Source organism: Anticarsia gemmatalis, chromosome 6, assembly GCF_050436995.1.
Source record: "Anticarsia gemmatalis isolate Benzon Research Colony breed Stoneville strain chromosome 6, ilAntGemm2 primary, whole genome shotgun sequence".
Classification (NCBI taxonomy): Eukaryota; Metazoa; Arthropoda; class Insecta; order Lepidoptera; family Erebidae; genus Anticarsia; species Anticarsia gemmatalis.
The window spans coordinates 5,771,325-5,788,367 of record NC_134750.1 but is presented as its reverse complement, the minus strand read 5'-3'; the positions used below and the strand labels follow the sequence as shown (position 1 = coordinate 5,788,367).

Here is a 17,043-nt window from a genome sequence, read left to right as displayed (position 1 = left end):
CTTGTCTGGACCCCTCAGTCTGTACCTGCTTATCACTGCCTCAAACAAAATCTGTAAAATACCTTGGTGTGATGGTTGACGATGGTCTGAAATGGAATAGTCAAATAGAAAATATCTCTAGTAAAATTAGGAAAACCATCCATGTCATGAAATCTTTGAAACACTGCGCAGATCCAGAGATTCTCAGAATGGTTTATACTGCTCTTTGTCAGTCCATCGCCAGCTATTGCATTTTGGCATGGGGTGGCTCCGCTAAAACCAAGTTCTTGGAAGTGGAACGGGCACAAAGAGCTGTCCTTAAAGTCATGTTAAATAAACCTTTTCGGTATCCCACGCACCTATTATACGCCGAGCACAAAATACTAACAGTGAGACAGCTCTTTGTGCTCAGAGCCACACTTTGGAAGCATCAGCAAATATTACCACCAGACCCTAGCAAACGGGGAAACAAAACAAACTGTCCAAGTGTGCCACATAAAACCGTTTTTGCTAGAAGACATTTGTATGTGTTGAGCTCAATAATCTATCGAAACATAAATAGAATCTCATTTATATGCAAGCTCAATAAACATGATGCAAAAAAGAAATTACAGGAATTACTTTACGTTCTCGACTATGAGCATACCGAGAAATTGTTGCTGCCTGTGGCTTGATCAAACAGGCATAACCCCACCAACTTCTTTCACATGCATTAAATCTACATCTAAAAACTGCACATGCATGCACACACACACTCACACATATAGACTACTTACACTCCCTCTCACACGCATATATACCACTTACACACCTCACACACACACACACATATACACACACCTCTTAAATACATACGCACATTCACAGTTTACCGTCCTTTAATAACCTCTTTGATTTCGTTGATTTCCTATTAAATTACCATGTATCTGTATTGAACATGTATAATCTGCTAAGTAGCTTACCTATGTTTGTAAGAGTAGAATAACGTCCAAGCGACAGTGGAACACTTCTTCCTAAGACACAGGATATCCTAGTTTAGGAGGAAGGGTTTAACAAATTTGCACGCCTCATACAAATTATGTAATCTATTATATTAAGCTAATAATTGTAAGGTTTTTGTTCAATAAAGATTATTTATTTATTTATTTATTTATTTATTTATAACGTGACAAAAAAAGTCCTTGATCCGTTTGGAACTTTCCAAGATTCACCCTCGAAATGTCGACACGTTTTCGCTTTCGTTCGCCTTTTAACATTTTCGGTTCCTCAGGCGCGGAAACGTTTTTCATGAGGAACTTGTTAGAAAAGACCCTTAAAATGCTACCATATGAGATGCCTATAATCTTAGCTACATATTTGATGGTCATTCTTTGATCTGCTAAGACAATATCTCCAACTTTTTTGTCGTTATCTTCAGTAAGGGCGGTGGAAGGCGTTTTTTTGCGATGTTCATCTTCAATTGAAGTTCTTCTAATCTAGAACTCTTTTCTGCAACGTGTAACTATGGGAAAAAGAAAAACAAAGTCCCCCGATGACAGCAACAAGTCGCAATGTACTCCTTTTGTGGATTTTTTTTTCAGTGGAGGGCATTGACTGATTGCTCTAATGACGTTTTTTTACATTTTGATGTTTTCTATGCGACAGCTCCTATTCAAGTGAATGTATTTACCAAATTACTTGGACTATGGATATGATTTTTTTACCCCGAGGTAGTGGATCTATAAGGAAGCCAAAGAAATGGTTTTTGTATATTTGCGACGACTACAAGCAGCCGATTATCATTACTTTTGGATCGACCCTCGTACTTATATACTTTTAAATACATGCTTATATAGATAAATTAACATCCAGGCTCAGAACAAATCGTCCCCGTAGAACGAAAAGTCATTAAGTAACAAAATGTTCAAAATCGACTTATAAATACCAATAAAATCAGTAATTTTTTCTCCATATTTCTGTCTTACTCTCGTATTCATAACGTAATTATTTAGAAAAATGTAAATCGCGAGACTTAATTAAGTACATTATTTGATTTGTGACAGTTGAGTTACAAGTAACTAAGTCACCTGATTACTTTTTCTCTTCTTTGTTGAAAAAGATACTTACGCATTAAAGTTCCTTATCTACTTTTTCCGCATTACTCCCTATAGGCACGTCTTAAAAAATAGTAATGCGAAAACTCATCAAAGTGACTTAGTAATTTTATTGTATGTGATATTTTGTGCGAAAAGTAACTAACTACCATTAATTATTTTTCGAGCTATATTATTTAAGACCAGACGTTTAAAAGAAAAAACGACAACTAACTATAGTGTTCTGGTTAATATTTTCCCTGACTGTAGACGACATAACACATTAGAGTATTATAATTAAAATGTTTTGGCTACTTTTCACTCAGCAAAAACACTACTAGATGAAAGGTTGGTAACTATGTCCCGTGAAACGATGCTACTTAGTGAGATTACGCCCTTTGACCTTAGGACCCTCGCCGCGCCCGCGCATTATTGCAGTCACTCGCAGAGGCGTTTTTTAAGATGGCGCGCCCTGGGCTCCGTTAGCTTTCCGCCCCATCAAGGAAAGAAAAAACTAAACTTTATTTTCATTTTTAACAAATTAGTTTTTACATTGTCCTGATCAATTTTATTTATTAAATCGGCTTTAATCGACCTTCACCTCCTCTGGGCAGGCTGAGTCGTCCAGATCTGTAATGCTCAGTTCCGCGGTCTTTGTGGGCCTGGACACTCGGAAGGTGTCCTCCCCGATAACTTCCCTCAATTTAGAGGCCAGGGCATCCGCTATTCCGGTCCCTGACCCCTGGGAGCTCAACATTCGAGCTCCCGTAGCCGCAACCCCGAAGCGGACTATTTCATTGTCAGCTTGGTTTATTTTGTCCTTTGCGTCCCTAATAATGCCTCTATATGTCGCACCGCTTTTTGCCGCCTTCAGCTGCAGCTGGAGCCCGAAGATTGGGCGCCTTCTTCTTCCTCCTTCTTTTATTACAGAATTGATGAGTATCTAAACGACAATAGCTCTTGGGAATAGTCGCTCGCTTGATTAGGATTCTTTGAAATTAGGGAACTTTGCCATAAATTGTATAAACTCAGTAGCAGTAGGTCTAAATATTGTAAAATATGGGCACTTAATGATGCAAATAGGTGATGTTACATACAATTTGATGTTAATCATAAAACTGTCACTTTTTTTCTTTTATATTGTTCTCAACCAATGTGCTCACTTGTTGCCCATATTCTTATTATCACATGCTAGTAGGTGCTCCCAACATACGGTATGATCAGAGACTAATAAATAACCGTGAGTTTCTTGCTAGCTCTTCTCATAAGGCTCCACCCCCTTTCCGAGCTAGTGGTAGATTCAGTAATTGTAACGACTATCATAAGTGTCAATATTTGACCTAAATGAATAAATGATTTGATTTTGATTTTCTTGCCCTTTTTGTCGGCTTCCGTAGCCTTGGGCGCCTTGCTATTTTTCCCGACGAGCTGCTACTCTTTGGCAGCCGTCGGTTTAGTGAACGGCGTTTGGAAGCCACTGCACTGTAAGACGCGGCTGTTTACCCTGCTTCTCCTTGGTCCGGAGACCTGTGAGCTGCGGTGCGGTGGCGGTGGCGTGGCGAATGCGTTAGCAGGTACAGCTGAGGACGCTGCCCCTGGTTTTTCTGGCGCGGGGGTTGATGCCGTTGCCTGTGACATGTGATCGACCTCCTCTTGCAAGCGATAATTCTGGGCCTGACGCGCCAAATTCTCCTTCGTGGCATACTGCCTGCTCGACTCCGACACTGCCAGTTTGACGTTCCTGGCAGCGTCTTTGAGGGACTTTATAAAGGTCACCCTTGAGGTGACCGGATTTGTCGGCCACCTCCACCACTGCCTAGTGGTGAGTGAGGATGGTGTCCGCCAGCTGGATGGTGAATTTGTCCTTAGGGTCATTGTCTGACACTTGCTAAAACTGGGCGTGCTCCGACCCTCCGCAACTATGCTATGCAGTCAATACGGCTGGGCTTCTTGCCCCCGATTTCCTCGGGTTTGAGCTTCTCGCCTCTCCCACTTACATCATTTGGGTTCGTTTTCAAATTTATATTATCCAAACAGTTCCCGCGAGTGTGGTGGCAAGTATCGTTCCACCGAGGTAGAGGCCCCATAATCCGGTGACCCTTATACTACTGGAGGGCGGGAGGTGCCCCAGTGGCCGCTTGCGTCTGGTTTTTCTGGCGCGGGGGTCCCCGCAAAGCGAATGAACTCTGACCACGCAAGGCCCCTAAACGGGGCGCCACTGCTGGAGTTACTCGGGATTTTCACAGAGGTGGTCTCCTCGCGACCCAGCCGGTTAAGGCAAGGCCCTCAGTCAAGGATGGACGGATTTACGATAACCGACGGTTGACGAGGGCGGCAGCGGCCTGGCTCTTCGTCAGCTCGGGGCAGTGTGAGTGCCTACTGAGCCCGTCCTCCCACTGACGGCTCACCTGTCCCGCACCTGTGTCCTCTGCAAACAGAGGGACACGCGCAGTAATTTTTTGTTACTCGCGATCACTGTTTCCCCAACCTTTCAATTCTACTAAGCCCCCTCACCCCGACAAGATGCAGACCCAAGAGAGGAAACCGGCCCGGGCTATAGCCCTTCTAGCCCTAGTGTAAATACTCCCCTGCAAGGAAAGATTTGTTAAATCTTTGTGTCAAAGGTGTCATACCAAGCGAACTTTATCCTTGGTATGAATCTTTACCTGTTAGTAACGATGTGTTGGATAGGCTATGTGAGCCTGACGTCACTTAGCTCGAGGAAGAAGATGAAAATGATGTGGCTACATCATTAATGCTGCTCTATTGATGATTTTGTAACGTGTTCTTGTTCATTATGTTTTAATTAGGTTTTCTATACTTAAAGACAGTTATTTTTCAATAAATGTTGCCTAAGAATGTTGTTTTACTTTTATACTTTTCAACTGATAGGACACTAGTTTTAAATTAGGCAATAAATTAATAAATAAGCAAAGTCTATTTAGTTGGGTATTTTATTTAGACATAGTTATGTAAAATATGTTTTACTCCTAAAATAACTAACTGATTTTAGTTACTAGTATAATATTTAAATGCTGATGCGAAAACTAACTAACTACATGTGAAAAGTAACTAAGTGACAGATAAATAGGAAAACCTTGGGGTAAAACAAATTATCCTTTACAGTTAATAATTTATATACTATTTTCGTGGTTTAATACATATAACATATACTTAATTAATATATCTTCAAAACAAAACCTTTCATGCATCGATAACTAATCTCCGAAAAAAGTTATATTTTTTTTTGTCATTTAAGACATAAAACACCTCGTATCTCAAAATCACTTAAGTGTTAGTTAGTGATTTTTCGCTCTACGGGGACGAAATACTCGTGCTCATCACACAAATATTTGTCCCGGGTGGAATTCGATTTTAAAATTAAGTTGGAAGTCCTGTTGGGTATTATCACGAATACATTTTATTTTGGATTGCTTGACGTTTCGGCGTGACTCTGGCTGCGGTCGTAAACTGACTGAAAAGCTGGCGTGTTGTGTCAATAACTGATTTTTAGTAACTTGACTATAACATAACCTACTACACTATGATTGCCTCCGCGGCGCAGTGATTTAGGTCGTCACGCTAATACCACTGTGTTGGGAGGTCGTAGGTTTGTTTCCACACGGAGCAATTTAATTATTTATGCGATCCACAAATATTTTTTTCGGGTCTGGTTGTAGTTTGTGTCCGTTATTTGTATGTTTGTAAAAGTCCCCGCGACACAAGAGCTATTCTTAGTGCGGGAGTTGTCTTTTTAAAAAGAAGAAAAAAGAAAAAATTAAGTACTACAACATAATAAAGAGCAGGGAAACAAATAACGAAGATAAACTTATTTCTAAAATGTAAAAGTTATTGATACAGTACATCTAACTAGTTCACTTTGAAGTTTAGACTACGACTATTAAGAAGTTGGTGCTAAAACGATTAGTCTACTTAAAACTTTGTAGTCGCTGAGCCTAAAATACAATGTGGAAGTTGAGCACTAAGATAGTTTGCAGATAAACGCTTTGAAACATTAGTTGATTGTTTGTTGGCACTGGGAAAAGAGAGTATGAGATGACTATTGTTTAGTAAAATTATTATTATGGCGATGAAAGTAAAAACAAAATAATGTAACTTTTAATAAAATGTTGATTAATATGTGTAGTGTATCCTTCGTTGGAGATTCATAATAATAAATAAATAAATCGCCTTATAGTATACACTAGCGCGATAGAGAATCTTTGATACTGTTAACTTTTTTGTGTGTGTCAGTTTCTAAATAGTTTTTAAAAGGAGATTGAAAGCCAGCTTTTTAGGTCATAAATAAGTGTCAGACAAGCTTAAAAAAAGTTTCAGATAACGTATCGGCAAAGTAAAGTGACCGGGAATGTATGAAAGCCAATCCTATCTGATAAGCTAAGACATCAGAAGATAAGATAGATAATTAAGTACATATGTGATGAAATCGAGCCCTTTTTAAAGGACGCGGACGTTTATAGTGTCACTACTCATAGTGTTGTGGTCTCATTGGTCTGGCTGTAGCGAACCAGTTTGCGTCGAGTAAGTTATAGAATAGGGGTGTTTTATTCAATAACTGGATTGAACTAGTTGCGCTAGTGAGCCGACTGTGTTATGAAGGTAATATGACTTGTGGATTTTGAAGTAAAATGAACGTTCATCAATTTTATTCCACGACTAGTAAAGGCAAGCTATATATTGGTTTTAAATAACAATTTTGATTTAGATACCTAATTCCAAAACAAACGAAAAGTTGCTTATATTAATAATGATTTAAATAAATATTAATTTACAATTCAATTTTGTATTTGCATTTGAGTTTTGTAACACAAATAGCTTCACTCTCTAGTTCGTGTATTTACGCTGTTTACAAACAAATTTCGATTCAGATTGCGTCCCATGTTATTATAATTAAACCAATTTTCGCTTAATCCAATGAAACGATGCTATTGCATATCTAATCAAGTACTATTATCACATGTTAATGTTTAAACTTTATTATGTAAATCGGATAAACAAGCTACGAAAATTGTTCGGGCGTTAAATTCTAACCAATTCAAACGGCCGCTACGCACGTAGCGCTAGAGGCCTATGTACTTGAATGAGTTTACACCATTGAAGTACACAGGCTAATTGCATGATGGTGGTCTCCGTTTGTTTTAAAAACAACTCAAGATGATACACGTTTTAAGTTACTTTCATCCCGGATAGAAATATCAGTGGAAACACGGGGGACATTTTCACGTGACAATCAACTGTCGGTAGCTGTATAAAATGTGAAATAAGTATCCTAGCATGACGGCAGCACTAAAAATAAAACATAGCAAATACGTACCGTAGTCTTAAAGTCAGTGGCTTAAACTTAAGCCTAGATTCAAACTATCTTTGCCCTAAAAGACGTGTAGACAGTAGAAATCATGACACGGCACGTTACGTTTGCTTAGGTCATAGTGAATCGGCCTTTAGCCCGAGATTACACTCGTATTACGGGGCTACAAGGCACAGCTGCTAGCTTGAATGTCTGGGCGCGACCCATATTTTAGTCATGTCATAAAAGTGATATCGCCTTTGTCTCACGTTATTACGTATTCTTTTTGTACAATGACCCTTTTTGTAGATTTTGATGTAGGCGTGTTGTTTGGATTGCTTTTGGAAACTTAAAATTTACTTTTAATTCATTGTTTTATCAATTAAACACATACTGCTTGAACTTCCAAAAAATATACATTATGTGAGATATGAAAATGGTAAGAGTAGTGTAGCGCGATTACTGCATCTTGATTCTATAATATTGACAATATTGTGTTACCAAAGTATCAAAATATAACAATGCTTTATTACAGTACAATGAATAAACGTATTAAATCGGAAACGTTGAAAACCATCACAAGATATAACTTAGCTCCTCTCCACAAAATGTTCGTTACAAATACAAAACCGATTGTTAAGTCTCATTCAGTTAATGGAAACAGAAGGATTAGCTGTAAAGCTTTTATTAATAGCATCGTGTAGGCTTTGTTAAAGCATTATTTATTTAAACGTTTCAACACGTGAATTCCTGTTAAATAATACCGAAGTATACAGCGCAACAAAATAAATAAATCAAGTTAACTTTCGCGTGATATGTGTCCCGTTTGCGTATCTTTTTTCCATTAAATAAAAATTATTGTATCGCAATTTATAAGCGTTTATTTTTTGTATATTTTATTTTACGTTTATACTGAGTGTTCAATGAAATTGATTACAGATGAATGATAGGTTTACTTTAAAGGATATAATCGGTAAACATACATAAAAAAACAATCATACCAAAGTTCAGTAAAAAGTATAGAGCCACAGTATTCGCAAAGTGGATGTCAAAATTCGTGTCTATTTTTTATCCAAACCGGTTGGTATTTTTATTATTCGAGAAAATAGATTTGAATAATTCATACTTCCGGGGCCCAACCATCCCCAAAGTTTATGTGTTTGAAATAATTAAATTATCCGTCGGACCCACCGCGTTGTAAAAATCTTGTGCGTTCCAAAAGGCGTAAAATAACACCTGCGAACATTCGAAATTCCCACTTTATTGGAGATAGTAGAAGAGAATAAGAAATAGATTCGAATTCTAAAGTGTCCGCTTTTGTATTTATAGAAACAGTATAAACTGCCGCTGAGACAGTATCGGTTGGAAATAAACACGTATCGGGCTCCCCGCGGGGACAAATGTAGAATACATTTTCTTAAACTTATTTTTAAAATGGAAGTGGTTGTGTTTACTTTTTTATTTTGTAAAAGGCAATGCTGGTTTGTCGGGACTTTGAGAGTATTGTCACAAAACGGTTATTTAGATGGCGGTATTGTAGTCCTCGTGCGTAATTGAATGCTAGAATCGATATAATTTTGTTTCAATTCCAGTATGTTCACATTCAATTATCGTAAATGTAACATACAGTAAATGTTTTCATAATGTTTATTTCTCTATACAGCCTCGCTTTTGTGTCATTACATCAGTAACCGAAGTATGAGAGAGCAAAATATGTAAATAACATTATCATAGCAAATTTAGAGTATTTTCTCCTACTTTTCACGCACGAGAGATGCCCAAAAAAACATTCTCACAAATCTTAAACTTACGTGAACCATAGACAAAGCGATTTGTTGAATACTTTGGACAGCTTAAATAAACACAAAACATCATTGCTGTACAAACTGCGATGAAAAGAAAATAAAAATTTGTTTTTAATCGTTTTTTATTAATCGCTTAAAGAAATCCACCATATGAATTTCTCTGGATAAGTTTTCATTCTAATCTCCTTACGAGATTACTATGAGCGTAGAACACGATAAGTTCATAACTGATCTGCTAAAATCTGTACTACCAATAAACCATTAAACGTTTAAATGAATTTCTGAGAAACGTTTAACCAAATTGCGCTTATTGGACTATAACAATGAAGCCTCGAATTGTAAAGTTATTGCAACAGGCTTGCATTTACAATGAACGGTTAGTATTAGAGTTCATTACATTTCAAATTTTCGCCTTCCACGCTATGGACATTAGAATTGTTGGCCTGACTCCAGTTTTCCTGGAAATTGGTCTTCATTAGCAACTACAATTTAACGCTAAGCATAATTTATGAGACTATTTTGCATTATAGAGTAATTTTGTGGTGGAATATTTTGTTTACAGTTTGTTACGTAAATCGGTAAAAAATGGGCAACTGAATTGAGCAGTAAATTTTAAGTAAAAAAATGCAGAAAGTGACTAAAATATTTGTGTGATAATGTATAATTTTCCTTCTACTTTATTTGGTAAAAAGTGGTAAAAAATAGTCTATGTCATTCACACAGCAGTATGGACATATTTTTTATATACAGCATGTCCTAACTAAGTCATTGGTGGCATTAGATGAAAATGATAAAAACATACAGTATACTTGAATATCTCAATGTGATATTTTTGCTCTAGCGTATAAAAATAACGCGGTTTTCCTACATTTGACATAAACAACATAAAAATATGTTCAATACTAGGAAAAATGTGACATATTGTAGCCACCTCCATACAACATGTACATAAAACTATCTAATATCTTATGGACGCGTCACACGTATTTTCTGTCAACGTAACGGAAATTAGGTTGTGCGAGTGTACTACTAAAATTTGTATACACCCTGTATATTTAATATTTTATGGAGGCCTATCGTAACAATAGAGAAAATATTAGGCATATACGATAGTAGGAAAAATATAGAAATTGAATGGAGGGGAATTTATATGTATTCTATAAAGATACGGACATAAATAAATGTTTATTTCTTGTATATACATTTACGATATGTTATACTCTCATGAGAATTTAAAATCAAAAAGATAATTGGCGATTAGTATATTTTTGTAGCGTAATTACTTAAAAAAAACAGTAGTAGACGTTACCGAGAACTTGATAATTATATATTAAAGTAACTGATAATGCATATGGTCATAATAAATAAATTAAACGAATATAAATTTAATTAATTAATGATTTTCTTACCTGTTGTTTTTTGTCTACCATCAACATTACCCTTGCTCACACACAGCCAAAAACAAAAAATAATTGGGTTGTCGAAATTGGAAATATTCCATACATTTCGGTGTCCTCATATATTTTTCATCATAACAATCTGAAACTAGATACATCGGTTATGTTCAAAAGCGCTTAGTCTTCTCACGGGTCACTCGTCTGGATATCGTGTGGGTGTTTCATATCCTAGAGCAAGACACTATTAGTTATCCGATTCTTATTGTGATTTGTCGTATCGTTGACAAGAATAGTATCACCCGTTCTATTTTGAGAAAGAGGAATTTTTCCACATGATTTGAAGTGGAGCATCCAGTATCATATTACACTTACTAGTACAATAACGATTTTTATTTGTCTTGTTTTGTTCTATAAATAAAATCAGTGCCCTTTTCTAGTGGCCTGATTACTTGAACTATTGATGTTTGATGTCTTATGAAGATAATATATTATATTTATTCAGAAAGGCAAATAACAAAGTTAGGTGTTTATTATAGCTATCTTATGTTAGCAATTAGGCTTTTTTATGCTATATTCTAAGCTATGCTGGCAGTGACATGGTCGCTAGTTATTTCTCATTACATTATTCACCTGGAGCAATTATTAGATCATTAATTTATTGGTATGTCGAAACACGATTTACCGATCACTAACGATCACCGTATTTACCTTCAATTGAAAACAAAGCAAACTTTCCATATTAATTTAAACAACCAATCGAAGCTTCCACGTTCCGTCTCACTGTGTAATGGAAACGTATCCGAAAGAGATTATTGTTTGTGCGGCGATCCATCCATCCGACTGTCGTAGGGCTATAACTCACGCGTCGTTTAGTCAGGCTACAGGGACCATTAATTTAGAGGAATCCCTGTAACGCAATCACAGTTGACATTCGACGTAGTCAACCCTTGTTACGTAAGACGCTGTAAAAATGCGGGCGAAATGTCATAAGAATTTGATATCGACAATGCATTGTTTTATTCTTAACGAGTTATATGTGTGAGTTACAAACAAGAATCTTAAATGTATTTATGAGCAGAGTAAAAGTAAAAATTTCAATCAATTGCGGCTGGAAATATTGGAAAGGACTATGGGCGGAATCGTCCCCACCCATCAACAAAAATGAAATGTAGCTCAATTGATATATCTTGGCAAGACGATATTTTTATACTATGGCGACATTGCCCAAATGCATGGGGTTCTCATAGTATCTTAGGTTTAAACAAATATCTCGTTAACGTATTATTGACGACTAATTCCAAAATACATGCTCATTTATTTATTAATTAGTGCACAGCGGCGGACGCCGCATGCACATAAAGATAGCTCTCCAACCCACGATTTTAGATCTGATCAGATTTTAATCTGCCAGCGCATCTGTTAGACAGCATTATAATTGACGAGTAAAAATAATTATTGAAATATGAAGTCAATAACATGTATTAACCATATAATGGAAATGATATAAGTATATACATATGAGTGCCTCTGTGGCGCGGTCGGTAGTATATGCGACTGCGGTGCGAGAGGTCTCGGGTTCGAATCCTGGGTCGGGCCAAACAGTCTTTTCTGAGATTTTCTGTTAAGAATTTCCTAGAGATTGCCCGGAGTTAGGAAGTTGAGGTCGAAGACCTCCGTGCCTCGGAGAGCACGTTAAGCCGTCGGTCCTGCGCCTGACCTCTCACTGGTCGTGTCGGTTATCCGTCCCACCAAACTATGAGAGTGATGGAATAGAGAGTGTACCTGTGTATTGTGCACACACTTGGACACTATAAACAAAGTCCTGCACAGATGGCCAGTTTCAATGAAACTGACCGCCGTAGCCGTATATCGGCTAGGAGGACATTATTATACATATGAGTTAGTACTGTAATATAACAATAATGTTAAAATAACTTACAAATCTATACTAATATTATAAAGCTGAAGAGTTTGTTTGTTTGTTTGTTTGTTTGTTTGTTTGTTTGTTTGTTTGTTTGTTTGAACGCGCTAATCTCAGGAACTACTGGTCCGATTTGAAAAATTCTTTCAGTGTTAGATAGCCCATTTATCGAGGAAGGTTATAGGCTATATAACATCACGCTACGGTCATAAGGAGCGGAGTAGCAACGAAAAATGTTATAAAAACGGGGAACATTTTTACCAATTCTCTTAGGTGACGCAAGCGAAGTTGCGCGGGTCAGCTAGTGTAAAATAAAAATATACGTTAAATAATAATTACAAATTGTTTTTTTTTTAAATATATATTCCCACTGATTTATCAAAAACAAAGGATTTTAATTAAATAGGGGGCACTTTATGAAGACGTTGGTATCAGTTCCATGTTTGTTGGTAGGTGGGGACGGAGCCCATACATTTTTGCCCATAGTCCTTTACGGTGTATGAATTAATTTTAACCACTTCCATTTCATTCAGCATAACTACATTTAAATAGCGTTTCAGTTATTACGTCTATATCAGATTTTACTGAAGAAAAAGCTTGAATGAAAATGTGGTGCCAAAATAAACTTAGAAAGTTGATATCGGAGAACATCAATTTGTGACACGTCATATTACAAGTTAGGCATGAACTGAAATTCGACGCTAAACTACCTTTAAGTACGAAGATTGACGTTTGATCAAAACTCTTGTCATATTTTCGTGAATTTACTTCGTGTTACTTGTTTAATGGAGTTATTAATGGATTCCATTTCCACATGGAGCAATTATTTGTGCGATCAAATTTATTGTTTCGAGGTCTGGTTGCATTTTGTGTCCGTTGTTTGTATGTTTGTAAAAGTCACCAACACCAGATCAACCTTTGGCTTTAAAATAAGGAATTGAAAAATAAGGCCTGTTTGATCATTTCTGGAGGCGTGTTAGTTAAGTGAATAAGTAAGTTGGATTATTGAGAGTTCGTTGTAAACATTTTGGTATCAGTATCGGTCAGCTTATCAAATAAAATTTAATATTAATATATCTCATAATACATACATTTGCGATAGATGGCCACTTCTTCTGCAAGAGCCTTGAAACTTGCCTTTACGATGTATAAGTCTGTCTAGTAGAGCGTTGGATAATTTATTTACAATTCCTGACTCCAAGCCCGCGACGATTGACCGGATTGTACGTTAAATCGGAAATAGCTCTAGTGCCCTGCTTAACTAGATATCTTTGAAGTGAATCAACTTGTCTGAGTTCCGCGTTGAAAGCGAATCTTTTCATTATTACGATTCTCAGAATGAATGATTTAAATACTGTTTCTTGTGATTTAACTTTGTTCTCTTCTGTTTGCAGGTAGCAGTGGACTGGCTGTGAAACTGACCATTCGATAAGAACTGAATAGTAGCTAGTGAAAAATTTATAACTATGTATGTTAAACAATAAAAAATATCAATTTCATAATAAATGTGACCGTGGCAATCCTCTTTATCAACCCGTTTATTGTTAACACCTTTTTAGGCGGCTCTCATACACTCTTCAATGCTACCTTTAGACCGTAAAAAAACCATTGCTAACTTTCTTCGATATTTATTGCTATTTTCTTTGACATTGAGTAGATAACGAAAATTTTCTGATAAAAATAGTTACTCGGTATCGAGAGTTTTGCTTTTAAAACGTACTGCAAAAATAATTTCCACGCCGACCGCTAGAGGCACTGATCAGAGTTTGACACAAAATTTATCGATAGCTAGCCGATTGCCGATAGTCGACAGTGGCAAACAATCGCGCTAGTCTATATATACGCGATTAATATCATAGTATCTTATTCGTTAAACAACGTTAACCTCATCTTCAAGCATCACTTCTGTCAAATAATACCTAGTATTTATATGTCAAACGGGCCTTACGAAAGCGATACTATAGTATCAATTTCACAAACACACTATAGAACAAGCTTTGTATTAGCAGATTGCAGTTGACATGTGGCTTTCAATATCCTCAATGCATCTATTAGTTAAATTGAGTTTCGATTAAATACAAGTTCTCAGTCCCAAGAGCAGTATTGAGTAACAGTTTCTGTGTGTCCACCTGTGTTAGGTAATTCTATTCGAAAGCCGAATGTATTAATATTCATCCGAGTTAAATACAATTGATATTTGGTATTGAAAGTATACACGAAGATATTTGCTAAAGTGTGCTATATATGTAGGTTTTTTGTATAGTGCGTATTATTTGGTAGTAGTCGCTATATATATTAGATTATTTACAAAATGCAAACTGTTTTGAGGCGAAACAGTAAAGATAAGTTGAAGAAATGTCTAACAGTATCAATATTCCTTAACAATGTTGTCAATGAATGTATGAGAGTCGCCTAAAATCAAGCTTGAATGATGTAAATACTTTTTTTGTATGTTTTTTTTATAATTCCCATGTATTTTAACCACTGTAAATTTCTTAGTGTTAAGATATTCCAAGCGTAGAGTCATTCGGGGTAACTGTTCGCAGTGGGTAAGTGAGCGCAGGGCCTATATCTCTGATCGGGGTGAGGGGGCGCGGGTGACTGTTTTGGTCAATCGTAGCTGCAAGTGACGTGAACTAGACGCGACATGTCAGTGCGCCGCACCACTCTTTGTTTTTTATTTATTCGCAAAAAACTGTTTTAGGCCATTTGATTGTGTCTTTCTTATTGTTTGGAAAACATTCTGACACACAAGATTGTAAAGCAACACCAGGAAAGTCATGTTTTTTTAATTAAATGGTTATTGTTGTTGAAATTTGTAAGCGTGATATAAAGTTATATTCATTACTTTGGACTCAGCGGTTCTTATATTCAATTTTGGGGCCTGCGGGAAAGTGTGCGCGGGTAAGTGGGCGCACGCGCACACTTGCCCGGATTCTTATAGATAATAATAAATTTATATAATTTTAGTACCAAATAAACTCTTATTTACTTATTTGTTTTAGTATAGCGCCATGCTTCGAAATTATATTAGAAAAAAACCTGAAATTGCGACTGTTAAAACAAATCGCTAAAGCAAAAGCTCTAATTGAACAGGGTAAAAGTAAAGCAATTGGTATAAGCGAGTTATGTCTTCGCAAAAGACTTAAATTAAACGTAGTTGCATCTTCAATAGGTCGGTTTAAGCCAGAAACAGTACAAATTATTTCATTTGATTATTTATTTTTTTCTATTTATACCTAGAATGTTCAAGTAGTTTTGTTGGTTTTGTGTTTGGATTTTCTGAGAAGGAGATGTTTGGTTCTGGTTAATTTTCATTAAATTTACTTCAAAGGCTAGATAATCTTGGTGAAATAATTTAATTAATATCAATAATTTCGGTCAAATTAACCAATACGTTCGCTTGCCCCAAGTGCGTCTATTTACCCCATAGCTGTGCGCACACTTACCCACAACACGGGTCAAGTGATCGCATTCCGACTTTCAGTTGTTTTTGTCTGTTTGAATGAAAACTAATATACTTACGGATTTGGTTTGTCTTCCAAATTGTAGTCTAATAAATGTTTATTTTGATATGTTACTTTTATTTTACTGATTACACTGTTCTAATTCACAATGTGGTCCCAAAGGTGAAAGTGCGCACACTTGACCCGAATGACTCTAAGTCGTTACTCGTAATCTTTTTGAACTGTGATATTAAATTAACATTAGTATTATTATCATTGTACGGTAAAAATGAAAACTGAATATAATATGACATTGGAAAATAGTACTTTTCCTTTCATATTTCCCTAGATATAATGTTTATCTTTTTGAAAGGTAGAAGTCATCCTTTTATTTACCAAAAATTGTCGATTCATGTTTTTCCGATGTTAGATCAGATTTCAATCTATTTCCAAAAAAAACAAACCAACAAAATAGCTTACAAGTCAAAACAGACATTTACATTTTCACGAACTGTAATTGCCTTTTTTGAAATCAAATATCACTCCTCACTCCGTTGTCCAATTTTCAACACGTAGTGAAATTCCTACCTGTGCAAAATCATTTCGGCAAAAATAACACCAGAACATTTATTTTACACATATTTTGTTATCTTACAAACTTTCATTGCTACCGACATTTCTAAAACATCCTATTACGAAGAGATAAAATCATAACAGCCCCATGTTCGCGATTGTTTCGGTCTTCTCTTTGCTATTGAGGAAACTATGATGACAATCTTATCATGGTTATATCACCGTCCCAAAAAGTTACCAGCAAACCGCAAGTATGAAGGTACGTTGTTCCCAAAGGACTTCAGAGGTATGAGGAAGTAGCCAAAAATAGCTGCAGATACAGTTTTGGGAAGGTAATGAAATTTTAAGGTAATTTGTTATAAAAATCTGGTAACTACAAAAAGGTAAGTTATGTAACAATTATGTTTAGAATGTGTTCTGTCTACCGGTAGAGTGTGGTAAGTGCATTTTATCATTGATATTTTCTGTTCTTCACTTGTTTGTGTACGAAAGTATTACTTCCAGAATTTACTTTATCAATGTTGGTTGTTAAATCTTGAAGT

At 36.2% G+C, this 17,043-nt stretch overlaps 1 protein-coding gene across 3 annotated transcripts in view; it reads left to right on the top strand.

Moving 5' to 3' along the window:
• Positions 1 to 16,055, top strand: part of LOC142973590 (discs large homolog 1-like protein) — a 50,295-nt gene extending 34,240 nt beyond the window's left edge. For all 3 annotated transcript variants that reach the window (XM_076115441.1, XM_076115442.1, XM_076115440.1), the window contains exon 11: positions 13,877 to 16,055. In XM_076115441.1, coding sequence (XP_075971556.1) covers positions 13,877 to 13,880 — 4 coding nt within the window. In that variant the 3' untranslated portion in view covers positions 13,881 to 16,055. The remainder of the gene's footprint in view (positions 1 to 13,876) is intronic.
• Positions 16,056 to 17,043: the final 988 nt, after the last annotated feature.